The sequence below is a fragment of the Gekko japonicus genome, unplaced genomic scaffold (assembly GCF_001447785.1).
Source record: "Gekko japonicus isolate JY-2015 unplaced genomic scaffold, Gekko_japonicus_V1.1 scaffold1612, whole genome shotgun sequence".
Lineage (NCBI taxonomy): Eukaryota > Metazoa > Chordata > Lepidosauria > Squamata > Gekkonidae > Gekko > Gekko japonicus.
In genome coordinates, this window is record NW_015168097.1 from 331,223 (window position 1) to 344,686 (window position 13,464).

Below are 13,464 nucleotides of genomic sequence, written 5' to 3' on the forward strand. Positions count from 1 at the left end.
CAGGAGGAGGCAGGAGAAGAGGGAGGGTAAGTTGCTTCCTCCCCGCCTCTCCCCACCCCTGCCTGCCTGTGGCCAGGGAGGGCCTTCGCGGGGCTTCCTTGCACTCCCGCCGGCCTTGCAGGTCCACCGCCGGGCCCCTGATGTCAGGGGGTGTGGCATATGCGAATGAGTTATGCTAATGAGTTCCCCTAGCTCTTTTTCTACGAAATGACCCCTGCTCATAACCCCTCTTACCCTTGATGTCCCCTCCCACCCATCTTTTGCAAGTCTCTACTGGGAGGTCCGCGATTTGCCATACCAGGAATTCTGACGGCTGGCTAGCCGTATTGGAATTGGTTTTGTTTTGTTTTTTTTTAAATTAAGGCTGTTGTTTTTCTCGTTGGTCTTAAACATTTTTTTAACTTACATATTTCTGGTATATCCCTGTTGTAAGCCGCCCTGAGCCCTGACTGCAGGGGAGGGCGGCCTAGAAATCTAATCAATAAATAAGTAAGGTGGGCCCAAGTTCACTGTAAAGCCTGAACGCCCACAAGGGGGCAGGAAGTGGGGCAATATATACAGTCGCTTTCTAGATCACTGTCTGGAGAACGTGGCCCTGGGGGACTCAGGCACTTTATACTCTCAGGATCAAGCAGTGGGGGGAACCATGCAGATATGAGTCAGGGGATGAATCAGTCTCATATTATTTTTACAACTGCAGACTGTATATCTACACAGGGGTCATTGCATGCAGAAAAAGAGGTGCAGGAGCTCATTAGCATAACTCGTTAGCATAACTTATTTGCATATGCCACACCCCCTGACATCACCGGAAGTGTGTCAGAAGGCAACACCCACCGCTCAGGCTCCACTGGACTGTTTTGGATTGCTAGCTACTTGGGGGGGGGGGAACGTGCAGATCTGTCCTCACAGAGGAGGGAGAGCTTGTACCTGAATAAAACTTGGTCTTAAAGGTGCCACTGGACTGTTTTGGACCGGTGGGCCGGTGGGGGGGGGCTCTGCAACTTACCTGGCTGCTTCTTGCTCTGACTGAGGGCTGCTGGGAGCAGGGGGTGGGGCTTGTTGCATGTGCCTGCCCCCTGGGCTCTTTACTGCCAGAGCTCCGCTCCTGCGCGCTCCTGCAGGAAAAGACCCCTGAGTCAGGGGATGAATCAGTCATATATTTTTTACAACTTCAGACTGTAGATCTGCATGAAAATAATATTATCTGCCCCCCAAACTGTTTCCACGGGACAGGAAAAGCCCCCCCCCCAATTCCACACGGTCCCCTTCCTCCAATGAAACAGTAGTTATTTTTGTGGCCAACCCTATGGGCACTGGCAGGTTTCAATCAGCGCATCTCTGTTACATTTCCGGACCCTTCCCCTCCTCCCAGGTGGGAAGACCGTCCAGATTTTGTCACCGTGGAGACCCTCATCCGCACCTATTACTACAGCATCGCTGCCAGAACAGAAGAGTCACCTGAGACGGTCACGAAGGCGCCAGCTTAGCTCCCAAGAGCTGGCAGAAAACCCTCCCGTTGCCCGGGGAACCGTTGCCACCCTCGGACTTGCAAAGGGAGGACTTACCGGCTGCAAAACTCCACGTGGCTCTAAACTGTGTTACCGTTCTATCCGGAGGATGTGCACATTCTCTCTCTCTCTCTTTCACACACACACACACACACACACACACACACACTCACCCTGGAGGCCGGCTGGTCTGGCCCCAGAGCTGCTGATGCTGCACATCATGTAAATAGCCACAGCCATGCCCCTTAACGCAGCCCTGCACCATGGGATTCAAACCTCTCCCCCAGATTTCACCCAGATGTGCCACGAGGTATTCGGCCTGCAAAGCTGTCAGCGCCCAGTGCTCGTGTCGTCAAAGAATCAGGACCCGTACCTGAAATAAAGCTCTGCCCAAGGCCGGATGGACCATGAAGCAGACTAGGCACGTGCTTAGGGCACCAGGGCCAAAGGAGGCACCACAAAGTTGGGGAAAGGGCGAAAAGCTTAGTTTGTACAGTCTATTGTGTTATCATATGAATAGGTTTTTGTACTGCTGCAACCTGCATGGTATATCTGGTCAGACAGGTCAACAACTAAAATGGACTGGGTCAGTGTGGAAAGGAAAGGGGCACCAAGCTTGGTCCATGCTTAGGGCACCAGTGAGCCTTAATCCGCCTCTGGCCTTGCCTAACAGTCCTGGAAATCTACAAAGGTGCAGGTTCACAGCATTGTAAGCCAAAGAATAATTCCGCTCCGACTGAGCGTGGATGCAGTAGATTGGGTGGGGGATTGGTTACTGAGCCCCCTCCCTCCATCACAGCCACGCCTCGCTCCCGTAGCTGGTTGCCTAGCAGGGGCTGCATCCATCCATCTCTTGTCCTGGCCTGCAAGGGGGCTTGCCTTCATTGCTGACGCATCCCCTGCCATCGCCCCGTCTTCCTGCTTCGCTGCTGTTGGGAATGGGTATCATGTAGTCTTTGTTGTTGTTCAGTCGCACAGTCGAGTCCGACTCTTCGCAACCCCATGGAACAGCTCCCGCCAGACCCTCCTGTCTTCTGCCGTCCTCCGAAGTTTGCTCAATTTCATGTTTGTTGCATCTATGACACTGTCTAACCATCTCATCCTTTTCTGTCCCCGTCTTCTTTGACCTTCAATCTTTCCCAGCATCAGGGTCTTCTCCAGGGAGTGCTCCCTTCTCATCCCCTGCCATCGCCCCGTCTTCCTGCCTCGTTGCTGTTGGGAATGGGTATCATGTAGCTTAGCCGCAGTCTTAGGGCTAAGCATATGGAGCAGAAGTCCATCACTGGCTATTAGCCACAAGGTATAGATAGGAACTCTGGGGCAAGTGATGCTCTGTATTCTTGGTACTTGGGGGGGGGCAACAGTGGGAGGGCTTCTAGTGTCCTGGCCCCACTGGTGGACCTCCTGATGGCACCTGGTATTTCTGGCCACTGTGTGATACAGAGTGTTGGACTGGATGGGCCATTGGCCCGACCCAGCATTGGCTTCTCTTATGTCCTTATGTTCTGTGATCCTTGTTCCCAACAGCAGCAAAATCTCAGTCTCAGAGGTAAGATACGTGATAACATTTGCTTATGAGTTGTCTCCTGGTTCACCTCTTCGATCAGAGTCACACACGTCCCCTCCGAGAACGCCGCTTTAAAAGCCCAAGGGAAGCCGCTTTTGCTGACTGGCGCTGCGCGGGAAGAGGGAGGGGGGAGCTCCCGCGCCCACCCCCAGACCTTCAGTGGGAAGCTATTTGCATAACTTTGGGTGCTGCACGTGGAGAAGTCCAAGCACTTGGGTGCTCAGATTATTCCACAAGAAGTTCCAGAGGGCGGCAAAAGCAATGGCCCGCACCATTCCGAGCATTTCTTTGCAACTATAAGCACCAGTTCTTTCATTAAAAACTCACGAAGCTGAGTTCATGGGAAGCTGAACTTTGAGGCACACAGAGAAGAAGAGAATAGATTGGATTTATCCCCCGCCCTTCACTACCCAAAGGAGTCTCAGAGCGGCTTACAAGCTCCTTCCCCTTCCCCTCCCCACAACAGACACCCTGTGAGGTAGGTGGGGCTGAGAGAGCTCTGAGAGAACTGTCCTTGAGGGAACAGCTCTGACAGAACTATGGCTTGCCCAAGGTCATCCAGCAGCTGCAAGTGGAGGAGTGGGGAATCAAACCCGGTTCTCCCAGATTAGAGTCTGCGCACTTCACCACTACACCAAACTGGCTCTGTTAACACACCTTTTATCTCCTTCTGAAATCACAGCATGCCCTTATGACTCGCTCCGAGCTGATAACCTGCACGCCTATGTTCCACCCTCCCTCCCTCCCTTTCATCTGATTAAAGATCCTTGACTAAAAGCCTTGAGCAGCCAAAACCCCTTCTGTTAAGTATCATCTGGACTCAACGCTAAACCAGTGTAAAAATCTTGGAACAGCTTGTGATGAGACAAAGATGAAAAATTATCTAGCTACTGTGTTAAACAGCCATGCCTAAGCCCAGGGCTTTTTTTGTAGAAAAAGCCCAGCAGGAACCTATTAGCATAATAGGCCACACCCAACAGCAGAAACTCATTAGCATATTAGGCCATACCCCTGACATCAGCATGTTAGGCCACGCCCCCATGCCTTCCCTTGGCTTGCCTGGGCGCCCGGACAAGCCAGCCCTTGGAGTGAAGGGAAGGCAGTCTAAACTGCCTTCCCTTGGCTTCCCCAGGCACCCTGCAGCTGCGAGGAGCCCGGGCAAGCCGGCCCTTGGACAGGCCGGGGAAGGCACAGGGAGGCATTTAAATGCCTCCCCTATCCTTCTAGGGGCTCCCCTGGCCCGCCCGCCTCGGAGTCACCGGGGGTGTCGCTCTCCAGGCCTTCCCTCTGTAGCCACACACGCTGAGGCTTTGGCTGTAGTGGGCGTGGCCAACTCTGAAGCCGGCCAGAACTCTGTTCCTGTGTGTTCCTGCCCCAAAATAGCCCTGCCTAAGGCTACTATAAAGAGGACACTCCAATAAGATGTGTATTAAAGTTCCGATTTTCCCCTGAGAACAATCACAAAGGCGGTCTGAGTAAGAAATCTTTCTTAATCTTCCCTTCGTGGGCTGTGCACTCAATCAAGATAATACAGCTCTGAAATAATTTGGGATAGATAAAAAGCATAGGAAGGCATTAAAGGTACTTTAATACCTATCTCATTGGAGTGCCCTCTTTTATATTAGCCTTCGAAATGGGTGTTTAGCTAGATAATTTGTCATCTTTGCCTCATCACAAGCTAGTTTTACTCCTTTTATCTGACAGAGTCCCTAACCTTACCCTTGCTGTTGCAAGATTTTTACATTGGTTTAGTGTGGTGTCCAAATTGTTGGCAGAGTGTAGATATGCAGGAAAGCAGAGCACAAGCTGTTTAAATAATAAAGTAGGTTTATTAAGAAGGGAAGAAACTTTGTAAGAAATAGGAGAGTGAGGGAGAAGTCTAACTGTCTAACTAGCTAGGAGAGAGCCAGTAGCAAAGAGGTCTCAGTAGGAGTGGGGGAAAGCCCCAACTGAGCCAATCAGGAGACAGGAAGGAGACTATTTGAATATAGGAAGTCCCTAATCTCACTATGCTAAATAGTTGTCACCTCTGCTGCCCCCTGCAGGATGTTCTTGTCATTTTCCTTATCTATGCACGATGGACCTTGCACATTCCAACACAGATGATGCTACTTAACAAAAGGATTTTTGACTGCTCAAGACTTTTAGTCAAGGAGCTTTATTCAGATTAAAGGAAATGATCCACCCTTCCAGGAATGACACTTATTCCCTTTCAGAAAGTAATGATGTGATTTGCAGAATAAAATATATGTGTATTCATATTATTTTTGTGATTATTATCAAGAAAGAGAGCTGGAAGGAAGCGGAAGGGTCGTCTAATCCAACCGCTTGTACAATGCAGGAAATTCACAACTGCCTCCCATCCCCACTCCCCCAGTGACCCCCGCTCTATGACCAGAGGAAGGCAAAAAACCTGCAGGATCCCCGGGCCAATCTCACCTGGAAGAAAATTCCTTCCTGACCCCAGAGAGACAACTGGCATTACCCTGGACATGTAAGAATGGGCCGCAAGAGCCAAGCACTGACTGATCGCTTCCTGCCCTCCCTCTCACGATCTGCCTAAATTCACAGAATCAGCATTGCTGTCAGATGGCCATCTAGTCTCTGTTTGGAAAACCCCCAAAGAAGGAGAGCCCACCACCTCCCGAGGAAGCCTGTTCCACTGAGGAACCGTTCTGTCTGTCAGGAAGTTCTTCCTAATGTTAAGCCGGAAACTCCTTTGATTTAATTCCAACCCGTTGGTTCTGGTCCAACCTTCTGGGGCAACAGAAAACAACTCCGCTCCATTGTCTATATGACAGTCCTTCAAATACCTGAAGATGGCTATCGTATCACTTCTCAGTCTCCTCACTAGGCTAAACATACCCAGCTCGTTCAACCTTTCCTCATAGGACTTGGTCTCCAGACCTTTCACTATCTTTGTTGCCCTCCTCTGGACATGTTCCAGCTTGTCAACATCCTTCTTAATCTGTGGTGCCCAAACCTGAACACAATGAGGTCTAACCAGAGCAGAGTAAAGTGATACTAATACTTCTGTTGATACAGCCCAAAATCACATTCACCTTTTTAGCTACCTCATCACACAGCTGACTCATGTTCACTGCATGGTCTACTAAGACCCCTAGATCCTTTTCGCACATACTACTGCCAAGACAAGTCTCCCCATCTTATAATTATGCACTTGATTTTTCCTACCTAAATGTATAACTTACTTACATTTATCTCTGTTGAAAATAATTTTGTTAGTTTTAGCTCAGTTTTCCAGTCTGTCAAGATCATACTGTATCTTGATTCTGTCTTCTACTGTATTTGTTACCCCTCCCAATGTAGTGTGATCTGCAGATTTAATGAGCATCCCCTCTATTCCTTCATCCAAGTCATTTATAAAGATATTGAACAACACAGGGCCCAAGACAGGATATCATTCTACCAAAGTGTGAGTCATTTTCCATGTCCAAGAATCCAAGGTCTTTGCCCCAAGGAGCTTACAATTTAAAATCTGAAATAAGGGAGGGAAGGGTGCAAATCTATTTCATTTCTTCTGTGGCTCCAAATAGCTCAGGACACCATACAGGCTCCTCCCTTTACCATTTATCCACACAACAAACCTGTGAGGTAGGTTATACAAAGTCTGTTTGACTAGCCCAAAGTCACCCAGTGAGCCTCACAACAAAGCAAGTATTTGAACCCAGGGATAAGGAGAGAAAAATGGCATCCATTCCATCTTCATATACATGCTTAGTTTCCAGAGGGAAAGGGAATGAAGAAGGCTGCGTGAAAGGCTTCTCGGCCAAGGTAGATTTTGAGGAGGGGTATAGAAGACATAAAAAAGGGAACATGTAACTCTTGCATATGACCTCCAGGATTTGCATGTGGAAGGTCTCCAGTTCTGACCCCGCTGGTGGACCTCTTGATGGCACCTTGGTTTCAGCCGCTGTGTGACACAAGAGGGCACTTTCACACAAACGAAATAACACACTTTCAATCCACTTTGCAACTGGGTTTTACTGTGTGGAATTGCAAAACCCACTTGCTAATGGTTGCTGAAGTGGATCGAAACTGCTTTATTTCGCTTGTGTGAGAGTGCTTGGACAGAATTTTGGCCTGGATGGGCCATTGGCCGAGGGCCGGTGCTACCATTAGGCCAACCTAGGCAGCCGCCTAGGGTGCAGGGCTCAGGGGACGCAGAACTGACAGTCATAACCAAAAATGTCCCTCCCCCACTTCGACTCTGGCACTCGACTGGGTGCTGGCCGTTGCCACATTGGGGAATGGCGCTCAGAAGAGCCATAGGTGACATGCCAAAGAGCCACATGTGGCTCCTGATCCTCTGAGCTTAAGGGACCAATGGTCTAATCCGGTAAAAGTCAGCTTCTCTTGTTTACCAAAGGCTTCTTTTGGAGAGGCAGCGTGCCTCAGTGGTTCAGCATCTGAGATCCTGGGTTTAACCTCCAGTTCAAAGACAGCAGGTCCATTGGCGGGTGATAGGACTTTGTAAACATGAATTTATTTTAGGGTTGCCAACTTCCAGGTGGGTCAAGTAACGAATAAATATACACTGCAAGAAACTTTTGTAAAGTTTCTACCTCCTGCTGGACAACAAGTAGGGACCTGGTAACCCTACCAAATCTGCAGAAATTTCCCAACCTGGAGATGGCAACTCAACCTCCCCCCCATTCCCTGCTGGTGGGTGAGGGGACTTGGCAACTCTAGCCACATGAGACCTCAGCCTCAATCTCCAGTATATCCCAGTGAAGCATTTCTGGTCTCAGGTCCTGAGATGCTGAAGAGCTGCTGCCGGCCTGAGCAGGCAATGCAAGAGGGACCAACGGTTTTCCTCAAGGAAAGGTAGCTTTGCCTGTTTGTAGACTGTTGGTTTGGAGCATCCTCACAGCTTGTACGTTGCATGAGGGAGATTCAAGTGTTGGGAATGACCTTTCAGTACCAGAGAGGCTGTATAATAGTTGCCAGTGGTCTGACGGAAAACCACGAACGTACAACCCTGTCCATCAGGATCTCGGCTCCATGTCGGCTTTCCAGGGCCCCAGGCAGAGAGAGGGCCTGGATGTGGACCAGTGCTCTGACTTCCCAGCAGGCCGCTCCCACTGTTTTCCAGTAAGCAAACCAATTCCCATTCTGTGAAAACAAAAAGGCCTATCGATCGCAAATAGTTCTATACAGGGGTCATTTCGTGCAGAAAAAGAGGTGCAGGAGCTCATTAGCACAACTCATTAGCATAACTTATTTGCATATGCCACACCCCCTGACTTCACTGGAAGTGTGTCAGAAGGCAACACCCACCGCTCAGGCTCCACTGGACTGTTTTGGATTGCTAGCTATGGGAGGGCGGGAACGCGCAGATCTGCCCTCACAGAGGAGGGAGAGCTTGTACCTGAAGGCAGACCAGGGGTGTGTGCTCTGCAACTTACCTGGCTGCTTCTTGCTCCTCGTGGCCCAGCTGAGGGCTGCTGGGAGCAGGGGGCAGGGCTTGTTGCATGTGCCCGCCCCCTGGGCTCCTTACTGGTGGAGCTCCGCTCCTATGCGCTCCCGCAGGAAATGACCCCTGGTTCTATACATTTGGCCTTGCTGATGTAAAACCCACAGCATGGGAGATGCCCAACGTTGTTTCTCTAGAACCCCCACAACCAACAGCTCCTGAATTTGTCTGATTACCTCATACACAGCTTAGGGAGAGTAGCTTTTATATTTTCCATTTCCGCTGCAGATCAGAGATCGATCAGATACTCCTTTGGCCACAGAACAACCACCATTTCCCGGATCTGGCTGCTCTAAGTGTTGTTGAGGGCAAGCCAGTCATTCTGAACCACCCCTGCCCTGACATTCGCACCTGAAAGGAGTTCAAGAGCTTGCCCGATCTACTCCAAGTTTATTTCACGAACGACCCCTCTCTGACCCAAAGCGCAGCCCCAAAGTGCGGTCACCACCTCCGCATATCTTTCGAGCACATTTCCCGTCACAAAAGCACAGCAAGTGACATGGAACCAGGGGTCCTTTCCTGCAGGCCCGCACAGGAGCGGAGCTCCGGCTGTAAAGAGCCCAGGGGGCGGGCACATGCAACAAGCCCCACCCCCTGCTCCCAGCAGCCCTCAGTCAGAGCAAGAAGCAGCCAGGTAAGCTGCAGAGCTCCCCCCGGCCCCCTGGTCCAAAACAGTCCAGTGGCACCTTTAAGACCAACTTATTCAGGTACCAGCTCTCCCTCCTCTGGGAGGACAGATCTGCGCGTTCCCCCCCCCCCCCAATAGCTAGCAATCCAAAACAGTGGATCAAGTGGATCCTGAGTGGTGGGTGTTGCATTCTGACACACTTCCAGTGATGTCAGGGGGTGTGGCATATGCAAATTAGTTATGCTAATGAGTTGTGCTAATGAGCTCCTGCACCTCTTTTCCTACGAAATGACTCCTGCATGGAACAGCATAAAGATAACTGATCTGCTCTCTGCATTTTCCTAGGTATGGATGAAGAAGCTCTTTTTGTTTTGGCACATGGCCAACGTAACATCCCTTTTTGTGGCCAGTGCCCCCGATTTCCTGGGGCTTTTAAATGCCCCCTCCTATTTTATGTGTAAGGTTACCAGAGGCCGTCTTTTTAGAGGACATGTCTGCTTTTTGTGTGTGTGTGTCTGTCCTCATTTGGGCTCCTTTTTAAAAGAACTGATGAAAATGAGCTCTTTTTGTTTTGGCACATGGCCAACATAATATCCCTTTTTGTGGCCAGTGCCCCCAATTTCCTGGGGCTTTTAAATGCCCCCCCCCTATTTTATGTGTAAGGTTACCAGAGGTCGTCTTTTTAGAGGACATGTCTGCTTTTTTTGTGTGTGTGTCTGTCCTCATTTGGGCTCCTTTTTAAAAGAACTGATGAAAATGTCCTCTTTTATCGTTGGAAGGTTAGGAATATTCCTATTTAGTAGCAATTATCACAGCTGAAATAGGAGGGGTATTTAAAAGCGTACTTGTCACATTGCTCACTTCATTGCTCACTTGTTGTAAGTAGTCAGTCGGGAAATATGTCCTTTTTTTTTGCTTTTCAAAACATGCGCTATTTCTGTGCAACTCATGCACAAAGAAGTGAGCAGTGACTCACGAAAACTCATCCCCTGCCACAAATTTGGTTAGTCTTTCAGGTGCTCCTGGACTCTTGCTCTTTTCTACTGCTGCAGAGGTATCTGAAGTGAAGAAAGGCACAGTGACTCACAAAAGCTCGTACCTTGTCACAAATTCTGTGAGTCTTTAACGTCCTCCTGGAATTTGCTCTTTTCTACTGCTACAGAGGTATCTGAAGAAGTGAGCAGTGCAGGGCTTTCTTTGTCGAAAAAGCCCAGCAGGAACTCATTAGCATAATAGGCCACACCCAACAGCAGACACTCATTAGCATATCATGCCACATGCCTGACAGAGCAGCTCATTAGCATATTAGGCCACACCCCACGTTACCAGAACTGTGGTCATCCAGCCACACCCACCTTTTGCTTCTTATTCTGTTTACCTTGTTTGTTGTCAAAACCAGGGCTTTTTTTGTAGCAGGAACCCCTTTGCATGTTAGGCCACACACCCCTAATGTAGCCAATCTTAATGCGTTTCTGCTGTTGGGTGTGGCCTATTATGCTAATGAGTTCCTGTTGGGCGTGGCCAACTCAGGAGCCAGCCGGAACTCCGTTCCTGTGGGTTCCTGCCCAAAAATAGCTCTGGAGCAGTGACTCATGAAAGCTCGTACCCTGCCACCAATTTTGTCAGTCCTTAAGGTGCTCCTGGACTCTTGCTCTTTTCTCCTGCTGCACAAAGAATGCTGAAAACAGGGACATAAAGAAGCAGCTGTCCTGATTGTCCCAGCAAATCAAAGAATCTCTTTCGTTGAGTGCACGGAAGAGGGCCTTTTTTGTGGCTGCCCCATAATTATGGAACAACCTCTCCAGGGAGGTGACTTGACCCCCTTGCTTTATTTATCTATTTTCATTTATTTATTTATTCGGTTTTTATCCCGCCCTCCCTGCCAAGGCAGGCTCAAGGCGGCTTACATCAAAAGGTTAAAAATATGTTAAAACACAAGCGCTTATACAGTACAACCTCACAAAATACAAAACATACCAGATCATAGTGCAAAATAGAGTAAAGTGCTGGTGGTGGTAGCGTCCAGGTGGCCATAATAGGATGTTCCAGAGAATGGCCTCCGTCAGTATCCAGCATAGCCGGCTGTTGGTGTTAGCATAAAGGGCCTTAACAATTCAGTTAGTACAAGAAAGGGGACCCGCGAGACTCGCGGGGGGCGGGGCGGGAGAGCTCCACGCAGAGAAGGCGGAGGAGGAAGCAGCAGTAGCAGGTAAGCTTCCTCCCCATCCCGTTGATTCCCCCCCACGTCTCCTCCACCACCACCCTCCACCACCACCCCGGCTCAGGGGGCGAGGCCCGAGCGGGTTGCAGCCTCCGGGCCTCGCCGATCTCCCCCCAGCTCCGAAGTGAGGCCCAAGCAGCTTGTAGCCACCGGCCTTGCCGGTCTCCCCCCCCCAGCTCCGAAGCGATACTCGAGCAGGGGAGGGAATTTTCCAGCCCGCCAAACTTCCCCCTTCCTCCCTCCTTCCCGAGCAGCAGCAGCGTAGCGGCGGTGAGGCCGGCCCCGCCAGGTTCACTCCCCCCCCCCAGCAGCGGCGGCGAGGCTGGCTGGCCCACCAAGCCTCCCCCTTCCTCTCTCCCCAGCAGCAGCGGTGGCGGCGAGGCCGGCTGGCCCCCCAAGCTTCCCCCTCCCTCCCTCCGCAGCAGCAGTGGTGGTGAGGCCGGCCCAGCAAGCCTTCTCCCGCCCTCCTGTCTGCTGTGGCGGCGGCGGCGAGGGAGTTCACAGAGCGTTCCCTGCGCATGCGCAGGGAAGGCTCTTTTACTTTTGGGGGGATTTAAATATCCCCCAATATTTTTTTCACCTTTTTAGATTTTTGTGCACACCTGGGGACTGCCCCAAGTGTGCAGGAAAATCTCCCTGCCCCCCAGGTGCCCCCAATGTGTGGATTTAGATATCCACACACACTGGGGACATTTGGCTATTAGTATATAGATTGTCAGTGTTGTTGATGTTGTTAGTGGCGGCTCCTAATCGAAGGCCTGGTGGAAGAGCTCCGTTTTACAGGCCCTGCAAAACTGTAAGAGGTCCCATAGGGCCCTGATGTCTTCTGGGAGCTCATTCTTTCAATCTTCAGGAAGCAGCTGAAGACAAGTTTTGTTTAGGACTGTGATCGCTTAAAGCAGTCCTGAACTGTGATTTTTAAATTTCGGTTTCATGTATTTTTATGGACTCCGTTTTATGTATTTTATTTATGTTGTAAGCCACCTCGTGCTCCACAAGGAAGAAAGGCGGCTAATAACTGCTTCCAATAAATAAATACATTGAAATGGGAAACACTGACCAATAAGAAAAAAACACACGTGCCTGCCCTGATCCTGGATCTTAGACTGTGGCTGGTGAGGTGAGGCCTCCCAAGGCCCATGTCGACAGGATCTCCTGCTAAAGCAATCGAGGGTTCCTCAAGAGGGCCTGAGCAGGATGGCGGTTTTCAAAGTGGCAGCCCTCAAGAGTGCTTGGCGAAGCGGAAGGTAAGTTAGCGGCTCCTCTCTCACCCAACTTCCCCATGACTCATTTCCCACTTTCCGATCTTCGAAACGAACCGGTTGCCCTCGGGATGGACCACAGAACAGATCAACCCGGGCTGCCGTTTCTGGGTGTTGATGGGGTGTTCTGAGAAAGAGGCTGCCTCGCCAGAGAGAGGCCCACCTGTCGCCCTTGCCTGCCAGCGCCGGCTCTCTCTCCCTCTCCTCCTTATGTAAGCGCAACACAGATGCAACTTCTCTAACCTGTTTGGGGACAGAGAAAGAGAGAATGAAAGGAGAGCACCTTTCTCTGTGCCAGCTCTGCTGACCCATTTCTCCAACTCATCTTGGCAGCACCTGTCCTGGCGCTGTGGCAGGTAAGCCTTTCCCCCCCCCCCCCTCAGTGGTCCAGAATGGGAACATGACCAGAAGCATCAAAATGATGCCCAATTCTGTTTAGGCATTTGGGGGCCGTTAGAGGGAATGCTGCGGAAGATCAATTCTGTTCAAACCGGGCCAGTGTATTTCTTCTCCCTGTGCCTCAGTTTCCTACCAGGTTTGTTTCTTTCTTTTCTTCTTTCTTTCTTTCTTTCTTTCTTTCTTTCTTTCTTTCTTTCTTTCTTTCTTTCTTTCTCTCTCTCTCTCTCTTTCTTTCTTTCATTATCTCTCTCTCTCTCTCTCTCTCTTTCTTTCGTTATCTCTCTCTGTCCTTCTCTTTCTTTCTTTCTTTCTTTCTTTCTTTCTTTCTTTCTTTCTTTCTTTCTCTCTCTCTCTCTCTCGTTATCTCTCTCTCTCTTTC

General features: G+C 50.1%; 1 protein-coding gene across 1 annotated transcript in view; it reads left to right on the plus strand.

The window, feature by feature from the left end:
- LOC107113429 (tyrosine-protein kinase ZAP-70) overlaps positions 1–1,490 on the plus strand; it is a 34,012-nt gene extending 32,522 nt beyond the window's left edge. Inside the window, exon 12 of the mRNA XM_015414756.1 lies at positions 1,376–1,490. Within this exon, the coding sequence (XP_015270242.1) occupies positions 1,376–1,490 (115 nt within the window). The remainder of the gene's footprint in view (positions 1–1,375) is intronic.
- The last annotated feature ends 11,974 nt before the right edge of the window (positions 1,491–13,464 follow it).